The sequence below is a fragment of the Idiotropiscis lumnitzeri genome, chromosome 4 (assembly GCF_059441095.1).
Source record: "Idiotropiscis lumnitzeri isolate Australia: NSW breed Sydney's pygmy pipehorse chromosome 4, RoL_Ilum_1.0, whole genome shotgun sequence".
NCBI classification, from domain to species: domain Eukaryota; kingdom Metazoa; phylum Chordata; class Actinopteri; order Syngnathiformes; family Syngnathidae; genus Idiotropiscis; species Idiotropiscis lumnitzeri.
Window position 1 is genome coordinate 27483440 of NC_142394.1, and position 23551 is coordinate 27506990.

At 47.4% G+C, this 23551-nt stretch overlaps 3 protein-coding genes across 4 annotated transcripts; 1 reads left to right on the forward strand and 2 right to left on the reverse strand.

Annotated features, from left to right (window-relative positions):
- Positions 1-117: 117 nt before the first annotated feature.
- On the reverse strand, positions 118-3383 carry wdr55 (WD repeat domain 55). The gene is made up of 4 exons (XM_088293712.1): positions 2808-3383; positions 2114-2220; positions 1774-2043; positions 118-962 (listed from the first exon to the last, which is right to left on the reverse strand). The coding sequence occupies exons 1-4, from the start codon at positions 3312-3314 to the stop codon at positions 641-643; spliced, it is 1206 nt and encodes a 401-aa protein (XP_088149838.1). The 5' UTR covers positions 3315-3383; the 3' UTR covers positions 118-640.
- An 870-nt stretch (positions 3384-4253) lies between these two features.
- klc2 (kinesin light chain 2) lies at positions 4254-11743 on the forward strand. The gene is made up of 14 exons (XM_088292876.1): positions 4254-4366; positions 5077-5322; positions 5391-5721; positions 6640-6856; positions 6920-7109; positions 7759-7932; positions 8013-8112; positions 8552-8601; positions 8670-8737; positions 9410-9518; positions 9604-9738; positions 10201-10325; positions 10441-10498; positions 11183-11743. Exons 2-14 carry the CDS (start codon positions 5095-5097, stop codon positions 11264-11266), a joined length of 1869 nt encoding a protein of 622 aa, XP_088149002.1. The 5' UTR covers positions 4254-4366; positions 5077-5094; the 3' UTR covers positions 11267-11743.
- A 117-nt stretch (positions 11744-11860) lies between these two features.
- Positions 11861-22319, reverse strand: actn3b (actinin alpha 3b). Of its 2 annotated transcripts, none has more exons than XM_088292874.1 (21): positions 21225-22319; positions 18837-18951; positions 18634-18753; positions 18453-18539; positions 17352-17439; positions 17176-17254; positions 16972-17053; positions 16058-16143; positions 15883-15975; positions 15569-15799; positions 15344-15491; positions 15081-15231; positions 14914-15022; positions 14705-14845; positions 14439-14621; positions 14234-14368; positions 13173-13352; positions 12946-13092; positions 12795-12860; positions 12559-12717; positions 11861-12421 (listed from the first exon to the last, which is right to left on the reverse strand). In XM_088292874.1, the coding sequence occupies exons 1-21, from the start codon at positions 21345-21347 to the stop codon at positions 12263-12265; spliced, it is 2682 nt and encodes an 893-aa protein (XP_088149000.1). In that variant the 5' UTR covers positions 21348-22319; the 3' UTR covers positions 11861-12262. The 2 variants fall into 2 exon arrangements, with proteins under 2 accessions (XP_088149000.1, XP_088149001.1); XM_088292875.1 differs by lacking the exon at positions 21225-22319 and adding an exon at positions 19115-19246.
- Between the last annotated feature and the right edge of the window lie 1232 nt (positions 22320-23551).

The following is a 23551-nucleotide window of genomic DNA, read 5'->3' on the forward strand; positions in this document are numbered from 1 at the left end:
CTAGATTTTCAAAAATGAAAAAGTACATATCTACTGTCTATTACAGTAACGGAACATACATTTTGATAACCGAAATTTCTGTGTTATTACCTTACATCGTGCTCGTACAATGAAGTCTTACTGTTCTAAATACCTCTTCAGTAGAAAATGCAGCTTTAAAAAATGTCCGTCTTTTCATTGTAATAATGCAAATAATAAAACAAATGACTTACAAGCATATTAATTTAACAATTTAAAAACAAAAATGTCGCTTCTGTCTTTAGTTTTTCTTCCCCGTCCTGTGTGTGTATGAGAATAAAAAAAATAATAATCAGTAAACTTTGAAAATGAAACCTCTCCTCATACAGTTTTGCGTGGGGGTGCGTGTGTGTGTGTGTGGGTGTGTGTCTGTGTGTGTGTTTATGTATCCAGTCCACATATTAGCTTTGAGATCTCCGACCAGCACGTTTCTTAGACAATGAGGAATATCTTGCTAGTGTGAATCTGTTGCCATCATCTAATAAATGGTAGAAAGCGGAGACAGGTGTTTATATCGTAGGGAGCAAAAGTAAAACAATGTGAGACAAAAAAAATTCAACTAAAAGTAAACAGTGTCTTGCCAAGAGTCAGAACATAATTTTTTTTTGTTTTGTTTTGTTTTTTAATCACTGCCACTGTCGCTGTCATCCAGTCCTTCTTCCTCCTCCTTTTTTTCCGGCTCCTCAACTAGTCCCGAAAAAAAGTCGGTGTCTCCGAAAGCTTTCTTGGAAAGCGATTTCATGCGGCCGTCCTTCTTCTTCCTCTTGCGGTACTCATCGACGGTGGTCGTGGCTAATGAGGAGATGTCCCAGAACTTGATGAGCTGGTCGTGGGCACAACTGAGCAGAAAGCGAGAGTCCCAGCTTTTGGCGAGCTCCTCAATGGGTTCGCCGACGTGTTGCCCGATGCAGCCTATGACGCGGTTGGGGAGGATGTTGATGGCTCTGATGAGAGGAAGCGACAGAATGTTAGGGACACCCTACCCAACGTGGCAACAAAAATACAGTAAACCCTGTTCATCATTCACAACCCCGCTATATTGCAAATTTTTTTAACGATAGAATAAAAATTCTCAATCATGGCCATTTATAATGCCATGGAATTGATGAAAGTGTAAAGTTCTGATAGGTAAAGAAAACAGCTTCAACAAAATAGCAGTGCTAGCAACACTAAGCTAGTATTAGCTAGATAGCCAACGTTCGCTAGCTACGGCTGCTGCATTGATAGCGTGACACTGATTGTATCAATAAAAACATGTAACATTTAAGTAGCAGCTGTTCAAATGTTTACAATTATCTAAAACATCTACAATATGCTAATTCCCATTAAGCCATTAACAACGTTTAGCAATAGCATTTCACCGGCTGACTTTCATTGGATGAGCTTCTATAGTTTGGCTGAACATTTTTTTTTTTTTTTTGTTTAACTAAACAATGTTTGATTGTCTTTTGTTCATGACGGGCATGCATGAAATTTCAACAGGGAGTGACAAATAAACCTGCCTCTTATTTATAGAGCTGTTCGGAGAGAATGAGAGAGCAACAGGAGCTAAGAGATATTTTCAAAAGTCTGTTTTAGTAAATTTTAGTCATTTAAATGTGTTTAAAATATGTTGGAGGGGTACAACTATGTATGTTCTCTCTATTGCGCAGATTTGTAATTCTCGCTCCGATGGGTCTGAACCATACCCCTCCGCCTCCCCCGACCACTTATAAACAGAACTTCAACGTAATTTATCAAAGGGTTGCAACTAACCGGATATAGCCATCAATGGAGGCAGCGCATATTATGTTGTCGTTGACCGGGGCGATGCAGTCCACCGACTCGGCTTGTAGGGCGAAGCGGTCGCTGGTGGCGCCGAAGCCGTTCCAGTTGAAGATGTAGATGGTGCCTTCGCTAGAACCGCAGATAACTTTCTTGCCTCGCTTCATCAGCGTCACAGAGGTCAAATCGCTGCTCTGGTACTCCGACAGTAACTCAAAGCGCCGCCTCTTGATGTTGAAGACGCCCATGGTGCCGTCGCCACTTTATGCGGGACACAGCAGAGGATGTTAGCGCTAGTCTGCAAACGAGCAGCGGTCGCGTCGGACCCCACCTGGCTGTAAGCAGAATCTTTTTGGCTTCATCCACGGCGATGTCACTGATGTAGTCGTCATGGTGCTTCAAATCCATGATGGCTGAACCTTTCCTCATGTCCCACACCTTTGGACAAGAAGTTGGCATTTTGTTTATTTCTACAGTCAACCCCAATTTTATCATAGGTGATAGAGAAAATAAAAAAAATAATAAGAAAAAAACAGCATTATTCTGGTATTGATTTGCCTTGATGCCCACTAAACTTTAAAGCGCAGGTTTGACAGATAAAATAAATTCATGAAGCACTGCAATGCGGGACAATGAAATCATTTATTAAATACAGAAATTTATATAGAGATATTTTTGCATATAATCATTGGTAATTTACTTAATTGATGACACTTTTATGTAATTATTTAATGCTGCATTTATTTATTCATCTGACTTATTTAATTACATATTTAATGAATTAAACATTTAATGAAAAATGTAATTAAACATTACATGTGTATTTATCTATCTAACTAAACTAATCTAAAGAAACCATGCTCTTTAACTGTTCAACCATGTAATGTTTTTTTTAATGGATTGTCATAGCCTTGTTATGGTCTCGGTGAAAACTGGTTTCGGGCAGATACTGGTCTCGGATGGTGTGTTCTTGAGCAAAACACGAGATCCTACTTAGTGTAGAAAGTTTGAGAATCGTTGCTGACCTTCAGTGTGCCTCCATCATCTCCAGTCGCCAAGATGTTGGCGTCTACCAGCAGCAGACTATTGATAGGAGCGTCGTGCGCGCCGCGGATCCTGGTCACCAGCCGTCCTCGCTCCACGTCCAATATGTGGACAGCCTTGTCCCTGGAGACGCTGTAGAGCTTCTCGCCGTCCTCGGAGAAGCGCACCTGGCGGCAGGACTTCAGGTGGTGGCCGGAGGACCACAACTCACGGTTCTCCCCCTCCGTACACGAGTAGGAGAAAGCGTACACGTCCCCGTCCACGTCCCCGCACACCAGCACGTCTCGGCTCGGGTGGACCGCCACCGTGTTGGCGACCGCCTCAAGCCGGATGTCTTGCGGGGTGTCCAGGATTCTCGGCTCGATCGGGTCGTCTCCGTCGCCATCCGAAGTCAGATCTCCCGGTTCGAATTCGGAACTTGTGGGATCGGGATTTGCGTCCGTTTGTGACGTTGAGGGTAGAACGGCGTGTTCCGTGGCCGCCGCCATGATGTTTTCGTTTGCTTCGTCTCTTCTTCTGATGAGTGGTTTAATGGCGGTTGGAGAACAATTCCATGTTACTGCCATCTACTGGTATGGAGTGTGAATGTTATTGCAGGGCAACTATGATGCAAGTTCAAGTTGATGTATAAATAACTCAGGAAAATGCACTTCGTGGATAAATTATAGTTGTCCGGCGAAAATTCTTGAGCTATCAATTTTTTTCTCTCCTTCACGAAGACCAATTTACTTTTCATGTCAAACGCTAAACTAAGTTCTAGATCAGGTCGTTCACAGGGATTTTTTATATTCGTAATTAGGCTCGTATCATACACGCAAAAACACGAACTATCTAGATTCTAGATGAATAAAAAAATAATTTCATCACTCAGCACAATCATGATGCCAAGTTATTCCTGTGACCATGGGTGGTTAAGTCATGTCCTTTATTCAAATCTTCGTTCATTCGGTGTGTGCAGTCGTAATGTGACACTCAAATCAATGCAACCTTGTCACTAAAACTATGAGTAAAGTACTTATTAATGTCTAAGTTATTACTGTAGTTATAACACATACATTAAATTAATATTCTAATACATATATCGTATTTGATTGCAAAGGTTGTAGTCATCAACATTTCGGAAATACATTGGAATGCATGAGAAAAAAGATAAGATGCAGAAATGAATTTTTTTTTGGGGGGGGGGCGATTCCGTGGTAGGTCCACTGTATGTCAACGGGTGATCCAAACACCAAAATAAATTATACGAGTAATAGATTTTGTCGGATTTATTATTATTATTTTTTTTTTTTTTTGACAAATTACATGACAAATACAGCATCTCGTCAAAGGTGTCCAGTTGACGAGATTGACGCTTATGAGTTTATGTTCTCGGGACTTTTATTACGTCCTTACGTCGCGTTCTTCACACACATTTTAATGTTGAAAGACTCCGGAAGTGGCTTTGTAGTGACGTAAGTGGAACTTGACGCGAGTGTGCTCAGGTCGCTGCGGCTCATCGCAACATCGCGGCTTTGTTCGCCGGGATTGTTCCATGCAGGTTTGTACCTTCTCCCTTTTCCACTCCAACGGGGGGATATTCTCGTGAAACATTCATGTCAAAGAAAAACAATTCACGGCTGTGCACTTGTTCGGCGTGGCTCTGTTGTGAGGATGGAGGCGGTGTAATAATGAAATGGCGGCCAAGTCCGGTTCGATGACGTCCGTCCTGTCATCAGCTGGTTCTGTTGTGCGTGTCAACGGAGCCGAGTGGTGCATTGCGGCCAGGTGCGAGATGACGTCGCAGACGATGGCAAAAGTGACGCTTGCAGGCAGCCCCTGTATGATGTTTTTGAAGGAGCCATTTTCGGCGTCCTTCCATCCATCCTTCTGATTTTGTAGCATTTGTCCTCATTAGCAGGTGAGCTGGATCCCTCTCAGTTGACTTTGGACTAGAAACCCTCGACTGGTCGCCAGCCAAACATCAGGGCACATAGACAAACATTCCTAACCACTCCTAAGGTCATTTTAGAGTCGTCACTAAAAACCTAACGTGTTTGTGGAATGAGGCAGGAAGCCTCACTCTTTTCTTCAATATCCATCCATTATCCGTAGCGCTTCTCCTCAAAAGGGTCGCGAGGGGTCCTGGAGCCTATCCCGTTCCGCTTTATAATCCAACTCTACGAGATTGGTTTTACACTCCACGTATCAAGATACAAATGGAATATGCAGTTGTATGACATTATATATATTTTTTTGCATATTTGCAAGTGTTGATGCGAGCTGGCCATGTCCACCATGGTGTACCCTCGAGAAGAAGCCCTGGAGCGTCTGAGCCAGGATGAGATCGTGGTCAACACCAAAGCCGTCATGCAGGGCTTGGAGACGCTGCGCGGCGAGCACGCCCAGCTCCTCAACTCGCTTTTGGACTGCGCCCAGCCGCCGGTCATGCAGGAAAAGTCGGGCGTGCTGCGCAAGAGCATGGAGGCCATTGAGCTAGGCTTGGGAGAAGCTCAGGTACGTGAGCCGCCATCGGGTTTTCCTCCACGCGTCCGTGATGAGCTGAGCACCCGTTTGGCGTCCAGGTGATCATCGCTCTGTCGGGCCACCTGAGCGCGGTGGAGTCTGAGAAGCAGAAGCTGCGCGCTCAGGTTCGGCGCCTGTGCCAGGAGAACCAGTGGCTGCGCGACGAACTGGCGGCCACGCAGCACAAGCTGCAGCATAGTGAGCAGAGCGTGGCGCAGCTCGAGGAGGAGAAGAAGCACCTGGAGTTTATGAACCAGATCAAGAAGCTGGATGATGACGACGCCGTCGCCGCCGCCTCGCCCTCTGACGACAAGAACCAAAACTCTGGTGGGGAGACGTCCAAAGACAGCCTGGATGATTTGTTCCCCAACGACGACGATCACGGGGCAGGTGAGGCGTCTCACGGGCATCACTGCCTAACCTCTTGGAATGAGGTGTTCAATCCTGTTCCTCCAGGGCCACTGTCCTGTTCCTGCTGCAACACACCGGATTCAAATGATCAGATAATCAGTAAGGTCTGCAGAAGCTGGATAACGATCCTGATCATTTGAATCAGGTGTGATGTAGCAGGAACAGGACAGTGGCCCTTGAGGAACAGGACTGAACACCCGTGCTCTGGAATCATTTTCATCCATTTTTGACTGGACTGAAAACAAAAAAAAAACAATAGCCAGACAGATGCAAATAGTCCAGAATGTAGATTTGACTTTTTACAGGGGCCAGGAAACTTGAATACATCACAAAAAAAGTAAAAGTAAAAGTCCAAAAATGTAATCTTGATTTTGGTCTAACATACACTAAACCAGGGCTGGGCAAACTTTTTGATTGGCGGGCCACAATGGGTTCTAAAATTTGACAGAGGGGACTGGACCAGGAGCAGATGGATGGAGTGTTTTGGTCACCTCACCTCATCGGAGAAAAAAAATAAATGAAAGTGAAAAAAAGCCTTACAATAATATATATTTCTTTGAAAAACCACAGTATGAAAAAAATAAAACATTAACAAGGTTAATTCATGAAATCTTTTTTTCAAGTTCGGCGGGCCGGATTAAAACGTTTAACGGGCCGCACGTGGCCCGCGGGCCATAGTTTAAGACCTTGTACTCCCCCATGAGACGAAACTCGTCAGGTCTTCCCGTGCAGGCTTCGTGACTCTTTCCAGGAGCATAAACCGAACAAAATGTTCATATTTTAACCAATGTCGTAACGATCTAAAAGATGCCCAAACTGTTGCTAAAGTGAAAAAAGACTTTGCCGCACTCTCATAAAGCAAAAACATCCTTGCCTATTGGTCCGGTTTTCACGCAGCTCAACCGAGCGGCGAGGCGGCGGCGCAGCAGGGCGGTTACGAAATCCCGGCTCGCCTTCGGACGCTCCACAACCTGGTGATCCAGTACGCCTCGCAGGGCCGCTACGAGGTGGCCGTGCCGCTGTGCAAGCAAGCCTTGGAGGACCTGGAGAAAACGTCGGGACACGATCACCCGGACGTGGCCACCATGCTCAATATCCTGGCTCTCGTCTACAGGTTCAACTTCACCTTTAGTTGTCAACTTTGGATTCTGGCAATCTGATGTGACTTTGTGATCAGGGACCAGAACAAGTACAAAGAAGCGGCGCACCTCCTCAATGACGCCTTGGCCATCAGGGAGAAGACGCTGGGCAAGGACCACCCGGCGGTGGCGGCCACCCTCAACAACCTGGCCGTCCTCTACGGCAAGAGGGGCAAGTACAAGGAGGCGGAGCCTCTGTGCAAGCGTGCGCTGGAGATCCGCGAGAAGGTAGGGTCGCCCGTCTCGTGTCATGTGACTAGGCTAGACTTTTTAAGGATGGAGTTTCCGACATAGTGAGTTTAACATTTTGCAGTGCTCTCATCTTCATAGAATTTGATTCTAATTTATTTGTTCGACATTCATGATGGAGGAGCCCGCAGGGTGTCGTTCGTAGGAGACTCTGAAATTACGCGAGCGTAACAATGTCATTAACAGCAGGCAACATTTCCTGATTTGTCTCAGGTTTAAGCCAAACGAACACTAAAGGTCAAATATTGTAAAATAGAAATTGCGCAACATTTGACTCTCTTAACTCATTCACTAACAGCCGAGTTAAAAAAAAAAAAGTATCTTTGACGTCTTTAGCCGTCAATGGCAGTAAATGCGTTAATTGTAATTAATCGACCAGTTATCTGCATTTTATTCTGTTAACTCATTCACTGCCATTGACGGACATAGACGCCAAAAAGTATTTTCATTTTTCCTAGGCTGGTAGTAAATGAGTTCGATATTTCAATGTTGAGAGAAAAATAGAAATGGATAAAAAACAAAAAAAACAATACAGCCTCTTATTTTTTTTCACTTCACTCAAGCTTTTGATTCGCAACCCCAATCCTTTGTGAGGACGCAAATTCATTGCAGTCCATGCTGTCCGCAGGTGCTGGGCAAGTACCACCCGGACGTCGCCAAGCAGCTCAACAACCTGGCCCTGCTGTGTCAGAACCAGGCCAAGTATACCGAGGTGGAGTACTACTACCGCCGCGCCTTGGAGATCTACCAGTCCAAGCTGGGCGCCGACGACCCCAACGTGGCCAAGACCAAAAACAACTTGGTGGGGTTTTTGCGCCCTTCTGATTTTCTTGTCCTTTTCATCCCGGCTTGGAGTGAGGCTGGTGCGTGTGTCGCCCGCAGGCCACGTGCTACCTCAAGCAGGGCAAGTTCAAGGACGCCGAGACGCTCTACAAGGATATTCTGACCCGAGCGCACGAGCGCGACTTTGGCTCCGTCAATAGTAAGTCACGTGGGAGATAAAAAAAACTCTCAAACACCCCAAAACCTCTCCACCAAAACACATAAAGATAAAAGATAAAGATGTCCTTTATTAGTCCCACAATGGGGACATTTGAGGTGTTACAGCAGCAAAGATATAGATCACACATCTCTCGAAAGCCATAAACTCACTCACCAAAAAGATAAATAAATTTTGAAACACACCCAAAAAAAAAATGTCTCACAAACATCCACCAAAAAAATTCAAGTGCACTCAAAAACTTTTGAAACACAAAAAAAAAAAATAAAATTCTCATTCGCCCAAAAACCTCTCAAACAGGCGAAGCAAAACCTCACAGTCCTGGTTTTTGGTTGATGTGTTTTTTTTTTTTGTTTTGCCTTTTGTGAGTTTTTTCAGTTTGTGTGAGAGGTTTCTCAGAAGTTTTGTGTGTGTGTGGCAGATGACAACAAACCCATTTGGATGCACGCCGAGGAGAGAGAAGAGAGCAAGGTGGGCTGACAGCACAATCAGGCGGCAAGTTAAAAACAGATGAGTCATGTTACCTTTTTGCTGGCCAGGCCAAGCGGAAGGAGGCGGGGCCATACACGGAGTACGGCAGCTGGTACAAGGCGTGCAAAGTGGACAGGTGAGTGGCGGACATCTCTTGGAGGACATCGTTCCTTTTTACAGTGGTATCGGGATGGAGATATTCTTTATCCTCTGAGAAGAACGATTAGTTTTACTACCATACTGTGCAGCGGAGAGGAGCAAAACCTAGATTGTGTAATAGGGTCTGACCGATTAATTGGCTCACATTAGGCCATTTAAACAAACTAAATATCACATAATTGAGGAGAAGAAATGTGATTTCATGTTATGGCATCATGAAAAACTTGTTTTGGGCCAGACACTTCACTCACTCTGCTGCGTCTGAACTTCACACAGTTCCCGCCTAAATCTAAATCTAAAGCTAAATTCAGGAATTTGGGTTTTTCATGGGTTTTTTTCGGCTTGGAAATTCCTCTCAGTTGTAAAGTTAAACCTTTGCTGTTGTAAGTGTGAAGGGACCAAAAAAGGTTTTTTTTCATATATATTTTTTTTAATTATCGGTGAATTAATAAATTTTCTGTTTTTTTTTTTTTTTTTTTTTGCATAACGTTGGCATCGGCCTAAAAAATCCGTATTGATCAAGCCCCAATATTGATTGGTGACCAATCTAAGTTCTCCCTCCTTTTTTCATATTCTGTAATTTTTTTCTTGTAGAGTGCACAACTAAATTTAAAAAGTGCTCTTGAAAAAAAAAAAATTCTTGTTACAGTCCCACCGTCAACACCACCCTCAAGAGTCTGGGCGCCCTCTACCGCCGCCAGGGCAAATTGGAGGCAGCAGAAACGCTGGAGGAGTGCGCCAGCAAATCCCGCAAGCAGGTAGGTAGCGCCCCCCGCTGGCCAAACGCTTCAAGGAAGTCGACTGCATTTGTGTGTGTGCGTGTGTGTGTGTGTGTGCCCTCAGGGTTTTGACGCCATCAACCAAAGCAAGGTGGTGGAGCTCCTCAAGGACGGAGGAGAGCGCCGGCACGGCAGGGAAAGCGGTTGTGGCGCGGCCAGAGGGGAGAACGAGGCCGACGACTCTGCCGAGTGGAACGGGGTCAGTCGTCGCGCTTCAGGCCAAACGATTGCATGTGGACAACTGAAAAATGACACTGACGACACACGACTGACATGCTCGACACACTCGTCAAATATGAGCGATACACACTTTGACTATTTATTTTGTAATTTTGCACTTCATATATTAAAAAAAACTAAATCTAATAAAAAAACTAAGCTAAAATGAAGCATTTTTTTTAAGTAGAACTAACAAACCTGCTTTAAAAACTACTAACAGACACTGAATTTAAAAGAACAAAACTAAGTATCATGAAAAATCCCAAACTATTCTAAGCCACACACACACAACTGAAAAGATACACACAAATAATTGCGCAGTCATGCTAGCAAACACGACCAAAACAAAAACAATTTACGCACACTAAACTAGCAACTGTCACACGCACTTCGCGCACGACCGAAACGCGCCCAGCCAAAGTTGCATGTGTCCTTCCCATAGGACGGAAGCGGCTCCCTTCGCCGCAGCGGCTCCTTCGGGAAGATCCGCGATGCCCTGAGGAGGAGCAGCGAGATGCTGGTCAAGAAGCTTCAAGGCAGCGGCCCACAAGAGCCGCGCAATCCAGGGTGGGCCAGCTAGCATACCACAGCTAGCATAGCGGGCTAGCAGACCACAGCCATCATGAGAACCAGCATTGGACTTGATGGTGTTTTTTTTTTTGTTTTGTTTACCAACCTCCAGAATGAAGAGAGCAAGCTCCCTCAACTTCCTTAACAAGAGCGCCGAGGAGACAGCGCAGGTGAGCACGCCAGGAAAGAAATCATTATCATATTCCTCACATTGATGTCATATTATAGAGTTGAAATATTAGGTTGGAGTTTTTATCCAATCAGAATTCAGCTAGCTCGTGTTGCCGGGCAGATTTCATGATATCAATAGCGCGCGCTATTCGTCCGAGGCCTTCAGATACAATCGTGTGGGCGTCTGTTCTGCGTCTCAAGGAGGCTTTTACTGTTGATCGAGAGTTGCGATAGCCAATCAGATCACGAGTTGGTTACAGTGAGCCTTCTCGCGGGCCTCACGAAGGTGATGAACGCGGCTTGTCATTGGATACTCAGTCGTGAGGGGGCAGCGCTATGCGGAATCAACACACCCGGAAGTCGTAACTGGCGACTGTTCGAAAATCGAAAATATATTCTCGCTTTTTTCAACCACAATGGCCGAAGGAGGGAATTTAATTTCAGATGCGCTTGCGAGGCCATTTTCAAGATGGACCTTTCAAGAGAAGCTCGGTCGTCCAACACTCGCTCATTAGTGCGCATGTGTCTTTCTGTATATTATTTCTGCAGCTGCGGTGTCATAAATGATGGTGTCAGGAGAGGGATTTATTCAAGTTGGACTCAATGAATTGAAACACTTTGCTTTTACTGAAAAATGTGTTCACATTTTTTTCACGCATTCTACTCAAACGCTTTTTTTTCAGGACGCAAACTCGGGCCTGTCGGACTGTCGGGGACTCAGCGCCAGCAACGTGGACCTCACTCGACGCAACTCCCTGATTGGCTAGATCCAGCCAGGAGGCGGGGCTCAGGGGGGCACATATCAAGCTCACTTTTTTTTGTTTTTTTTTTGTCAACACATCAGACACCGCGTCACTGTTGTACATTCCCCACTCCGCATGTGAACACAAATGCCTCATGACGCAAACTGTAGCATGACCCTCAGCGACGAGGTTTGCGCTTTGCAACGGTGACGCGCCATTGGCCACGTCGCCGTGATTAGTCGCTCGCTTTCCCGTCGTGACACGTGACGTCACCTGCTCTTCAGTGATTGGTTGTTTATCATGTGGGCGTGGCTAGACAGGACAGGTAGTGATTGTTGGTGTACAGAAGTAGCACCTTAATGAATGTCGCACAACCGAATCCAATCAGATTAGCGCTTCTCGCCATTTTATCAGGAGCATTGTTGTCCAACATGTTTCCACAAATCAATAAACGTGCTTGAAGATGCTTCAATAAATTAATAAACATGTACTCGGACGGTGCATTTGTTGACGTGTGATGCTAGCTCGCGACCACGTTTTAGTTGTTGCGGAAGAGAACGAGAGACACGTGGCGTGCAGTGATGGTTCAAATGTGACAAGTTTTTATTTCAAGTTTTGGTGTTTCCAAAAAGCTTTGGTGTAGGTTTGGGTTGGTGGTGAATGGGTGGGGGGGGGGGGGGGTCAATGGGGGGGCGTTTCAATGGAGGAGGGAGCACAGTCGAAGGTCACACATCAGCCCGTCAGAAACCTTCCTGCCGCATCTCATTAAGACTCCCGGGGAGAAAAAAAAAAACAAAAAAAAAAGAGGATCCACTTCTCATCATTCCCTGTGCCGCTTTATTTACACCTGTAGCTACCCACAATGCTTTGACTTCGGATCACGTCACTGTTATCATCCCTCCTCCAGATCCACTGCATCTGCGTGCGTGTGTGTGTGTGTGTGTGTCTGCAAGTGTGTGTGTGTGTAAACAGGTGGTACAACAAACAAGTTGCAGGAGTGGCCACGCCTCCTGGTTGACCTTACAGGTCGCTCTCGCCGTAGAGGGCACTGGAGAAGGAGATGTAGTCGAGGGCGCCGGCAGGGCTGTCGACGCCGACGTAGCGCGTCATGCGGCTGATGCAGTACTCGGCCTGCTCGGGCGGAAGCTCACGGCGGAGCTCTTCAACCGTGATGTAGTTCTGAGTTCGGGGGGGAGAGAAACGTGTGCTCAGTCCTCGGTTGGATAGGATGATACTAGTCACAAGAAGGTGTCATGCCATGTCCCGGATAACAAGTTGGTATCTGAGATTAGAATCGCTAAAAACTGCGTGCGTACCTTGTCTGAGGCCAGAATCTTGAAGGAGGCCATGACTTGTTCGGCGGTGTCGGTCTCTGCAGTTTCTCGGGTCATGAAGTCAATGAAGGCCTGGAAGGTGACCACGCCAGTGTTGTTGGGGTCCACCAGGGTCATGATGCGGGCAAATTCAACCTCTCCCTGTTTTACAAAAAAACACATTGAGCGCACACACACACACACACCGAGACAAGTCCGGCATACTGGCTGAGGCTCACCAGGTCGTAGCCCATCGAGATAAGGCAAGCACGGAAGTCGTCTGGGTCCATCATGCCGTTTCTCTTCTGCAAAGACAAATACGTGACATGAGCCCTTCTTTTCATCAAATCAAACGTCATCTGGTCACGCTTGCGTCCGTCAAGGCCTCACCCTGTCAAAGTGGTTGAAAGAGGCCCTGAACTCGTTGAGCTGCTCCTGGCTGATGCCCTTGGCATCACGGGTCAGGATCTGGTTCTCCACCTCGTTGATGGTTCTGGCGATGGTGGTGAGCAGCTGCTCCCAACCCACACGGATGTGCTGCGGAGTAGCATGGGGACTTTAAGCGAACCGGATGAGGAAAAGACTGCCGGCCACGCCCCCACTTGAGCGCACGTTACCTCCATGGTGTAGTTGGTGTGCTTGTTGTCAAAGATGAGCGACTCCTGGCTCAGCTGGTGGTCGCCTTCCAGCTTGTCGATGTTGGACTTGTAGTTGATGATATTCTGCTCATACTGCTTCAGACTGTTCATCTGGTCCTCCAGAGAGCCGGAGATGTCCACAGACACGTGGCTAATCTCCTGCACCGGAGCCGCACAGGTGGTGGCGGAGTGATAGCAGAGTGACAACATTAAGTTCAGATCGGCCCACTTTAGTTCACGTTTTAATGAAAATGTACAATGACTCTTATTCATGCGTCGATCCAAAACAGCTTACCATTCCCTCCAACAATATTCATATACTATTTGATCAATCGTCCAAATTTACAGTTGATGTAAGTGAAAACCAGTGGCGGGCCGTAAAGGCCTTCTCTGCTGGCCTAACATCAAGAAATCGTGATCATTTTCTTCACATTGATGTCATATTATATCCTCGTGTTGAATTTTTAGGTGAGAGTTTTTATCCAATCAGAATTCAGCTAGCTTGTGTTGCCAGGCAGATTTCATAATAACAGAAGCACGCACTATTCGTCCGAGGCCATCAGGTACAATCGTGCGGGCATCTCTTCTGTCATTGTCAATGGACTTTCCGTTGATAGACAGTTGCGATAGCCAATCAGATCACGCGTTGATTACAGTGAGCCTTCTCGCTGAAGGCGAACGAGTCTTGTGATTGGATACTCACTCGCGAGGGGGTAGCGCTATGGGGAATCAACACACCCAAAAGTCGTAACTGGCGACCGTTTGAAAATCTAAAATATATTCTTGCTTTTTTTTAAACCACAATGGCCGAAGGAGGGAAACGTGTGGATTTGATTGCAGATACACTTGCGAGGCCATTTTCAAGACGGACCTTTCGAGAGAAGCTAGGTCGTCCAACACTCACTCAGTAGTTCGCAAGTGTGTTTCTGGATATTATTTGTCGAGCCCGGCCCGCCACTGGTTAAAACCAGCAAACTCAATGACCTCTCCAGATTTCAATCCAACTTTTGAATGACTGAATTCATCGCCAACACCATTACCTCCATCTTGGTTTGTATCCAAGGTCCGATAATGTTGGCCTGGGCAGCAAACTGGCGCCTGAGCCTCTCGTTGGCCTGCTGTCGGGCCACTTCCTCTTGCAGCATTTGGTCTCTGAGGGGCACCAGGTGTTTCACCTGCACACCCACATCAAGTCGTCACAAAAAGCACGTCGGACGGCCGGACCCGACTCGCTCGCCCACTCACCGTGTCCCACTTGGTGCTGATGTCTTGGGGTGTCAGGTTGGTGTACGGGTTGATGCCGGACAGCTTGATTCCGTAGGTCTGAGCGATTTTCAGGATCTCTGTGTGGATGCCCAGCGTGGCCATGCGCTCCTTGTCCGCCTCAGGCAGCGTAGCCTTGAACTGGTCGTGGGCGGTGATCAGACTCTGCAGAGGTCGACAGGGAAGGGTCAAGAAGAAACACTTGCGCCTCTTGGGAGGTGAGGCAAAGAAGCGAAGCGACGGCATACCTGGATCTCCTCGATGCTGTGGACGATGAACATGTCCTGCAAGTCCTCCATGGCTCCGTCCATCCAGTTGTTGAAGGGCGCCGCCCTCTTGGCGAACTCAAGGTACAGCTGGTCAATGGTCTCCCACAGCTTCTCCACGCGCTACAAAGAGGCGCCGTTCGTGTTACGAAAGATGACGGCCGCAGTCGACCTCGAGCGAGTTTTTATACCTCCAGAGCGTCCCGCCTCTTCTGGGTCAGCGTGCCCAGGTTGTCCCACTGGTCACAGATACCCTGACAGCGAGCGTTGACGGTGGCGGCATCGTGGTAGTCCAGCTCGCTGGAGGGTGACAAAAAGTCAACCTCCGCCAAGGCACCGCACAAGATCTTTGTCTTACTTGAGCTCCTGTGCGATGGCGGCAATCTGCTCCACGCGGTCCTGGTGAGCGGCAAGGTCGCTCTCAAAGGCCTCGTGCTTCCTCATCAGCGCCCGGATCTCCATCAGAGACGCAGACTCGTAGTCCTTCCTAGAGAGCAGGTCCTCCTTACCTGGTACCGCATTTAGCGTTAGCCAGGATTGAGTCATCCCACCACACCTTGCGGATTGTCAGCGGTAGAAAGTAACGACGTACGAATACGGGGTTACTCGACGGCCACCAACCTGAGGTCCACGACTCGTGCATGGAACACTTCTGCTTAAACTTCTCGGCGAGGTGGTCCAGCCTCTCTAGGCGACGGATCTCTGTGAGCAGCCACTCCTCGTAGCCCTTCTCCACCTGCTCCAGACCCTTCCAGGCATTGGCAATGTCCTGTGGGAGCAAGATGGCGCCCACCAGTGACGCGTGCGTCGCTCCCTTCCGACGTGCGTGCGGAGACGTGTGCTCACCGACACCATCTTGCCCTCGGAGGGCATGAAGGCGGGTCTGTTGCTGAGCCTCAGTTTGGTTTGCAGGGTGTTGAAGTTGATCTCCAGCTGACACTTCTCCTGCACGCGCGGCGGTTTGTGCACGCGGCGGTAGTCGCGGAAGTCCTCCAGCTTCTGCTGCATGGCGCGCATGGTCTGCTCGGCCACGCGGTTCTCGAGCCAAGGGATGGTGCGGCGGATCCACTCCAGAAGCTGCGCTTGGCCCACAAGACATTTTGCTCCCGAGGACAGCCCGTGACAAAAACCACGCAAGAATGCCACTGGGCGTTTCTCACCTCACTGGCCAGTTTCTCATACTCCTCCATCAGCTTCTCGTTCTCCTGGTTGACCGCCAGTACCTTGCAGATGCGGTTGGCGGCCGTCTCAGCCTGTCAAGCGGAGATCAGATCGGCCATGTCATCAGGCGGCGTAGCTGTGAGCGCACAACCTGTTCCCGTGTGCAAAATGTACCTGCTCGGCACCAGCAAAGGCATGGTAGAAGCAGGACACGTAGGTCATGATGGCTTTCTCGTCCGGTTTGGGCGTGTTGACGATGTCTGAAGGCCACATGGACAGTTAGCCTATTGACCTTAACATAACGTTTGTAAAGAACAGATGCAGCGGTACTTCCGAGTGGCAGAAAGCAACAATTGGTGAATTGAACTGATAATGACAAAAACTTGTGTTTGGGGGTAGAGTTCCTACAAAGGAAAAAAAAAAAAAAAATCTATATTAATCCAGCAAAACTTGTGGGAGAAGAGTGTCTGACTTGAAAATGGCGTCGCAAGTGTAGCTGCAATTAAATCCACACTTTTCCCTGGCCATTGTGTTTAAAAAAAAATTAATAAAAAAAATAAATCAAGAATATATTTTAGATTTTTGAACGGTCGCCAGCTACGATTTTCGGGTGTGTTGATTCCACATATCGCTGCCCCCTTACAAGTGAGTATCCAATCACAAGACACGTTCATTACCTTCAACGTCTGTGTGTCATCGACTCGTGATCTGATTGGCTATCGCAACTGTCTATCAATGGTAAAAGCCCCCTTGAGACACAAAACAGACGCCCGCACGATTGTATGTGAAGGCCTCGGAAATCTGCCTGGCAACACGAGCTATCTGACTTCTGATTGGATAAAAACTCTAACCTAAAAATTCAACAATAGGATATAATATGACTTCGATGTGAAGCAAATGATCATGTTTTCTTGATTATATTAGACCAGCAGAGAAGGCCTTGACGGCCTTGACCGCCCGCCACTAGTCAAATGGCATCCAAGGTTGCGTTTACTCGAGGTGCCACTGGAGATCGCAAAAGCTCCCGTCACCAACAAGTACACGTGACATCATAGTAAAAGGTGGACAGAGCCAACAACAACTCTCACCTTCAGCATCCAACATCTTCGGGATGTCCAGGAACTTCTCAGCCACTTCAAAGGCTGTGTTCAGATTGCCAATGGGATCGTCCTACGGGCAACAAACAAAACGTCAACTGTGACAAGTGAAGTCAAGACATTCCAACTGTCGTGCTTGGAGGAACACCACGGAGAAGAGAAAAAAAGGAAGGAAGACAGGAAAGAAGGAGGTACCTTTCTCAGTTTGGAGTAGTCGATGAGGTCGGGTCTGTGTCTGTGGATGAGCGCGCACAGAGCCAGGCCATCCTTCCAACTGAGATAGCGAAGGACGAGGAGGAAACCATAAAGGATGGAAACCCAAAAGGGGGCGGGACAGTCTGGACCAAAGGGATAGGACCCTGTCAACTCACCTGATGTGGAAGTTCTGCACGTTGACGTTCCTGTACGGAGCGGTCTTCCTCTGACACCACAGCAGCAGACCCTCCTTGGCGGACGTCTCTGCACCAACACAAAACGCAAAGGCGGCGTTCTTTACAAACGTACTTTAAAGCAGGCTACACAAACTTTGATAATCGACGATCCAAATCGGCCAGGATTCGATTCTCAAATGTCTTCCAAAAATTATTCTGAATAACTATCCTGTGATGCGGATTTGAAGAGTGATTTTTTTTGCAACGATCGGTTCAGATCGTAAAAGTTAAACACGGTGGATTGAATTGGTTTAATGGGTCATTTCGAGTACAGCACACGCTACTTAAGAGAGAGTTGTTTCTAAAAATTGTTTAAATAGGCTGAGAACAGAGTAGAACTCACTTGTGGAGATGGCATTAAACTGTTTTTCACCATTTTAGTTTGCTCCACTTCCATAAAATAACCACCGTACTTGGTTCACATTAGCAGCTATTTTTACTATTGCAGTGTGCGGTTAGCTAGCTAGCTAGTTAGCTAGCAAGAAATGTGTATATCCCCAGCTGCCACAATTTACAGAACAGCTCAAAGTTATTAAAGTTCCCAAGTGTTATGTATTTTGTCTTAGTTACCGTAATATGTCAAAATCTATCTTTTTTCATATATAATTTATATATACACACACAACTTGCAGGAAGCATGTGCTCAGATGTCTGTCACGTAGTTGTTAAATGGACATAAACGCGAACATTTCACCAAAAGTGGCGGACGAGCTCGCCAGCCGAGATTAGCCTTGGAAGCTTGTTAGCTCGCAAATTAGCTTGTGGCTAGTGATAGCTTTAAAGCCTTATTTTATATACTTGATTCTTTTTATTCACTCAAATTTGGAATAGTGGTTAAAAACACTTTTCCCTGAGGTGTGTCAAAAACATTTTCATTTTCATTTGTTGAGTGTATAACGGGTCGATCAAGTTCTTCACCAGAGGAGGAAGAGTTAGCAAGAGCAATGCAGTGACCGGATAAGCTAACAGCTGGCACAGAATCTTCTCTTTTCTGAATTTCCAGCCTTGAGGCATTTTAATGCGACGCACAAGGTCACAAACCTTCAACAGAAATGTCCTGGATAGCAAAGCGCAGGATGATGGTCCAGATCATTCCGAGGGTCATCTTCACATTACCATCAACGATTTCTGCGGGCACACACACACATACACACACATGTGAAGTCCATTTCCGATTCAGAAGTCTGACAGGATCACGACAGCAACGCGGCAGCCCGCTCACCCTCGGCACCAATGGACACCAGCTTCACGCCCTTGCTGCAGATGAAGTCCAGGGCTTTGTTCACGTTGGCGATCTTGTGGAAGCGCATCTTTCCTTTGTCGGGCTTGGGGAGCCTCTCGCCTGCCCGTACGCACACAAAGTCAGCGTAGGCCTTGGTACAGAACCGAAGAGGCCCGCTTTTCGTGTGCGGGCCGACCGCCTACCTGATATGACCTCCAGAAGCAACATCAACTTGAGGCCATTCCTGAAATCCTCCTCAATGTTTTCAATCTGCGTGCCGGCTTTTCTCAGGTGGGAGTTGCACCAGGCTGTGAAAGTCTGACACACACACACACACACAAAATATAGTAACAGCATACACTAACGCAGCGGTTCTTATTGTCTGATAAGTTAGAAGAAGAAAAGAACAATGTCAAAAACGGCTTATGAACGCAACTATCATTCGATGATAGCATTATTTTACTATGAGTCTAAAACGCACCAATTGAGAACCATGGATCCATTATCTACGGCAGGGGTGTCAAACTCCAGTCCTCGAGGGCCGGTGTCCTGCATGTTTTCCATCTCTCCCAGCTGCAACCCACCTGAGTCAAATGAGCAGGATACTTATCAGGCTTCTTCAGAGCTTGCTGATGAGCTGATCATTTGAATCAGGTGGGTTGCAGCCGGGAGAGATTGAAAGCATGCAGGAAAGCGGCCCTCCAGGACTGGATCTTGACACCCCTGATCTACGGCTTATTTGGGTCGGGTCATCGAGGCAGCAGCTTCAGCAAGGAAGCCCAGACTTCCCTCTCTCCAGCCACGTCTTCTAGCGCTTCCGGAGGGATCCCGAGACGTTCCCAGACATGATTTCTCAAGCGTGTCCTGGGTCATCCTCGGGCCCGGAACACCTCGCCAGCGAGGCGTCCAGGAGGCATCGTAATCAGATGCCCGAGCCACCTCATCAGGCTCCTCCTGACCCTATCTCCGAGGAAGAGCCCGAACACCATGCGAAGGAAACTCATTTCTTCCGCTGGTAACTGAGATCTCGTTCCTTCGACCCAACAGCTCGTGACCATATTGAGAACCATTGCACAATAAGACCCGCGATGACGTCGAGTGCACTTTTTGGTCCACAATGTCGGAACTGATCGGCACGTCCGATGAAGTCAAACGTCTTACAGTACGATCGCCGTTTCAATTTCTGCGGGTGACACGACACCAAACTGAGGTCACTTCCAGGGTCCCGCTTGCATTTGATGTGCGTTCCCTGGAGAGGGGCCAGATGGGGGTCCTGGCAGGTGCGGGGCTCCTTTTGCCACACATGACCAAATTTAGACAGACTCCTAAAGCGGCCCTCTCAGGCCACTAGGCCAAGTAGTGAGTGTGTGTGTGGAGAGAGGACAAGGTGCATAGAGGCTAAATCGGGTTGCTATGGGACACCGGCGGACAGCTGAGAAGGCGAGATTCCTGAGGCAAGCTCTAAGAGGAAGGGATGGATCGGGGAGGATGACGAGCGTGCACAAGCACTCCTGCTAGCAAACTAATTGCTCATACCCGTATGAAGTCACCCCTCAGAATGAAACCCCGCCCCCACCCTCACTGAGTCACACCTGTTGCTTTCTCAAGACTTGATATGAGGTCACTTAGCCGCCACCACCACCACCACCACGTGACGCACCTCGAATGTTTACGTCACTTGAAGGAGGACTGGGGGGAGGGGAGGGGTCTCCTTGTCTTCTGATCGACCAGCCCCCTGCCCAACTCTCACTCAAAACCAAACAAACATAGCTGGGATCTTCGGTTGGTGTCCATTCCGTCACAACGTTCAGATGGACCAAAACGGAGGGAGGTGGAGAGTTGGCGGTGGGCGGGCGGATTGAGACATTTCGGAGAGCAAGGATGGGGGAGTATTTTTAGGAGGAAGTGAAACCATCTGTTGGTGTCCCTTGGCCACTTTGGCTAATCTCGTCTGTAATGGGAAGCACGACGTACGAAGCCCCCCCCCCACTCCCAGCCTGGGCTTGGACGCTGAATGACGTCACTAACGCCTCGTTTGAGTCCGGAGCAAGTTGCAGGTGCGATTATTAGTCACCAATGAGGAGCAGGTGCGCTCATAAGAGTCTGGTGAATAAAATTGGAATTGCTGACGTCAGAAGCGCCTAATTCGAAGGAAGCGCAGGGCACAGGTGTGCCAATTAGTCACCAATGAGGAGTTGGTTCGAGAAACTACAACTTGCGATGTCACCCCCCTTCGCAGCGAGTAAAAAAAAAAATCAACAACAAATCAAAGTTGAGTCAAGTTTTAGGCCGATAGAAGCGTGTTTATATTTAGATACTCCTAGCAAGGGGGGGGGGGGTCTTGAATTTGCGGGGGAAGGAGGAGGAGGAGGGAGGGGGGGCAAGTGAAAGACAACACTGAGAAAGTTCCAAGGCCAAAAATATCCTCACGGCCGAGGCTTGGCGCCAGGAGCAACAAGAGAAAGACTTCATTTATGAAAACGTTTGGATGATTTTAAATCAATGTCTCTACGTCACACACACACACACACACACCTACGTAAATGTATGCACACACGCGCGCGCGCACACAAAAAGGTGGAGGTGTGTACCTTCCTCTGCTGCTTCTCCCAAGCAGGGTCGAGCAGCAGGTCTCGGTCCCAGTCATCCTCCTGGGTCATGTAGGTCTGCTCGTGGTGGATGGTGTACGTCATGTGGCTCTCGAGCGTCGTCATGGTGGCCGCTGAAAAGAGATCAACAAGAGGGGGGGACACGAGCTCTCGTCCTGGGGCGCTCACGCCGTGCTCCACTCTGACCGACTGACTGCCGTCAAGCGGGGGCTGAGGGTCAGGGTTGTGATCCAAAAAAGGGGAAGGAAGGGGGGGGGGGGATCCGAGGAAACGCCCCCTCGCTCTCCCCCCTCCCGTGTGCACCTGTTGCTGCTAGTGAAGCTCCAGTGAAGGGGTGCAAGTGGGCATCATCATCATCAGCATAGGAAATAAAGGCATGCCTCGCCATAGGGGAGGTCACGCCTTCTACCGGGTGGCAAAAACGCCTCGCAAGCTATTAATTCAGCGCCTATTATATCTTTTTGCAGTTCTTAACTAATTTTTCTGTGAGCAATCATTCGTTGTTACACTACAAAAAAAAAAATCTATATTTAGTTCCTATCTATGTCAGCAATGTGTAGTGAGAGGCAGAATACTAAAATGCCTTTCCACTAGAGGGCAGAAGGTACAATTAACTTTAACCACGTTGCCATTCAGCCAACGTGCTTTTTTTGCTGTAGTACAATAAAGTGTAATTGCACATCCACTCCAGTAGTTGGCAGTGGTGCTCTCAATGTCCATTGTGCGCAGCGAGTATTAACTCTGCAGTGTAGGTTTGTTCCGCAACAGAAATGCTACTTATAGTTGCGGCGGAGAGTGGGTGGTGGTGGCGGGTGCGAAGTGTTTTCTTTTTGCTTTGGGCGTAACAGAAAATAATTGAAAAGCACAGATTTAGTGGGACTTCCTGCTATGTTACAACTCCCACACTATCGGACTAGTCCGAGTCCTGTCCGATTTACTACCTATTGCTCTCGTTCGCCTTCCTTCGTCCATTTTGGAGGGTGCCATTTTTTCAAGAATCCATGGGATGGGAGTCACGTGATTGGGACGGAACAGGATAAAAAGTTTACGGGAACAGAAAGGAGTGGGACTAACCATTAGGGCCAGGCTGTGGGCCAAAAAAAAAACTTGCTGTACTTCCAGTTTATTATTTGAGGCTGATATTTTATTTTTGAAAAAAAAAAAAAAAAAAAAAACATACACTAACGAAGAAAAAAAAACTGTGTGGGAGTGGTTTTCCCACATCCCATCCCACTCCTACAGAGAAAATCCTGTCCTGTCCTTCTCCCACTCCTTTGCCACCATTTAGTCCACAACTTACTATGTAACATTGTCATCATACTGTTGTTTTTGCTCACTTCTCTTTGCCGTCTCCTTTAAAACCTAACTCGGTCCAACTTAATTTCCAATGAACGTCTCCACACAAATAGAGGCAGGATAATGATCCCACGCAACGATCCTAAACCGAGATGAGGAGCTATAAAAGAGACAGGACGCAAGCAGTTCTTTGCATTTGACCTTTTATTAATTCCCTCGTTAAACACGGCATATGGCACGTTCCGCCCTTCTGTGACTTTACTCAACTGTACAACACAACCAGCTTTTCAGAGTCCTGTCACCATGGTTACGGATTGACTGCGGTTGTTCCATTGATTATTCATACATAATGATCAGGAGAGAAATGAAGCATACATTTCAAAAAATGAAATTAACACGTGTCCCCTAAATCAGGAAGGCGTCAGCAACACTCACCTGGTAAGGGCCGACACCTCCATCTTGGTCCGCAAGCATTCTAGAACAACTCTTGACATTGCGGATCATCTACATGAGTGGTGCCACCTCAAAAATGCCCTCGCCACGCACACACCAACAAAGCCGGTCAATTTTCACAGTACAGTGAACCCCCGCTATTTCTCACTTGTTTTCGTGCTCCTAATGTATCACAGATTCTTACGTTTTGGCACTACCGTGGCGAGTTTGTAGTCTGCATCTTTAATGTACGGTCAGGTTAAACATGTTGGTTTTAAAATAATCTCTATTTCATTCTCCATCTGTACACCAGTTTAGCCGGAGCAAATTTCGTTGCTCGTCAAGATTTATTGTAGTCAAAATAAGAGAGCAGACAGACATACCGCTTTCAAAATAAAAGCGTGATCATAGGCGACCCCCCCCCCCAATTTCATGCTCATAACTAGCTCACTAGTTGTTAGTGAAGCATCTGCTTTCACATGCCGCAATACATATGCACTTCCCACATACATCCGTTCAAATAAAAGGCACGTTGTGCATCCTATTTGGAGAACTGTGTGAACGGTAGGCTTCCATTGCTT

Coding starts and splice junctions, on each gene's coding strand:
- wdr55 (XM_088293712.1), bottom strand. CDS start 3,314: ATGGCGGCGGCCACGGAACACGCCGTTCTACCCTCAACGTCACAAACG. Junction 2,044..2,113: donor AAGATTCTGCTTACAGCCAG/GTGGGGTCCGAC, acceptor TCCCGCATAAAG/TGGCGACGGCACCATGGGCG. Junction 963..1,773: donor TCCATTGATGGCTATATCCG/GTTAGTTGCAAC, acceptor TCCTCTCATCAG/AGCCATCAACATCCTCCCCA.
- actn3b (XM_088292874.1), bottom strand. CDS start 21,347: ATGACGACGCTCGAGAGCCACATGACGTACACCATCCACCACGAGCAG. Junction 16,144..16,971: donor GAAGATGTTGGATGCTGAAG/GTGAGAGTTGTT, acceptor TGTGGCCTTCAG/ACATCGTCAACACGCCCAAA. Junction 15,492..15,568: donor CCGAGGGCAAGATGGTGTCG/GTGAGCACACGT, acceptor TTGCTCCCACAG/GACATTGCCAATGCCTGGAA.
- klc2 (XM_088292876.1), top strand. CDS start 5,095: ATGTCCACCATGGTGTACCCTCGAGAAGAAGCCCTGGAGCGTCTGAGC. Junction 8,602..8,669: donor AGGAGAGAGAAGAGAGCAAG/GTGGGCTGACAG, acceptor TTTGCTGGCCAG/GCCAAGCGGAAGGAGGCGGG. Junction 9,739..10,200: donor ACTCTGCCGAGTGGAACGGG/GTCAGTCGTCGC, acceptor TCCTTCCCATAG/GACGGAAGCGGCTCCCTTCG.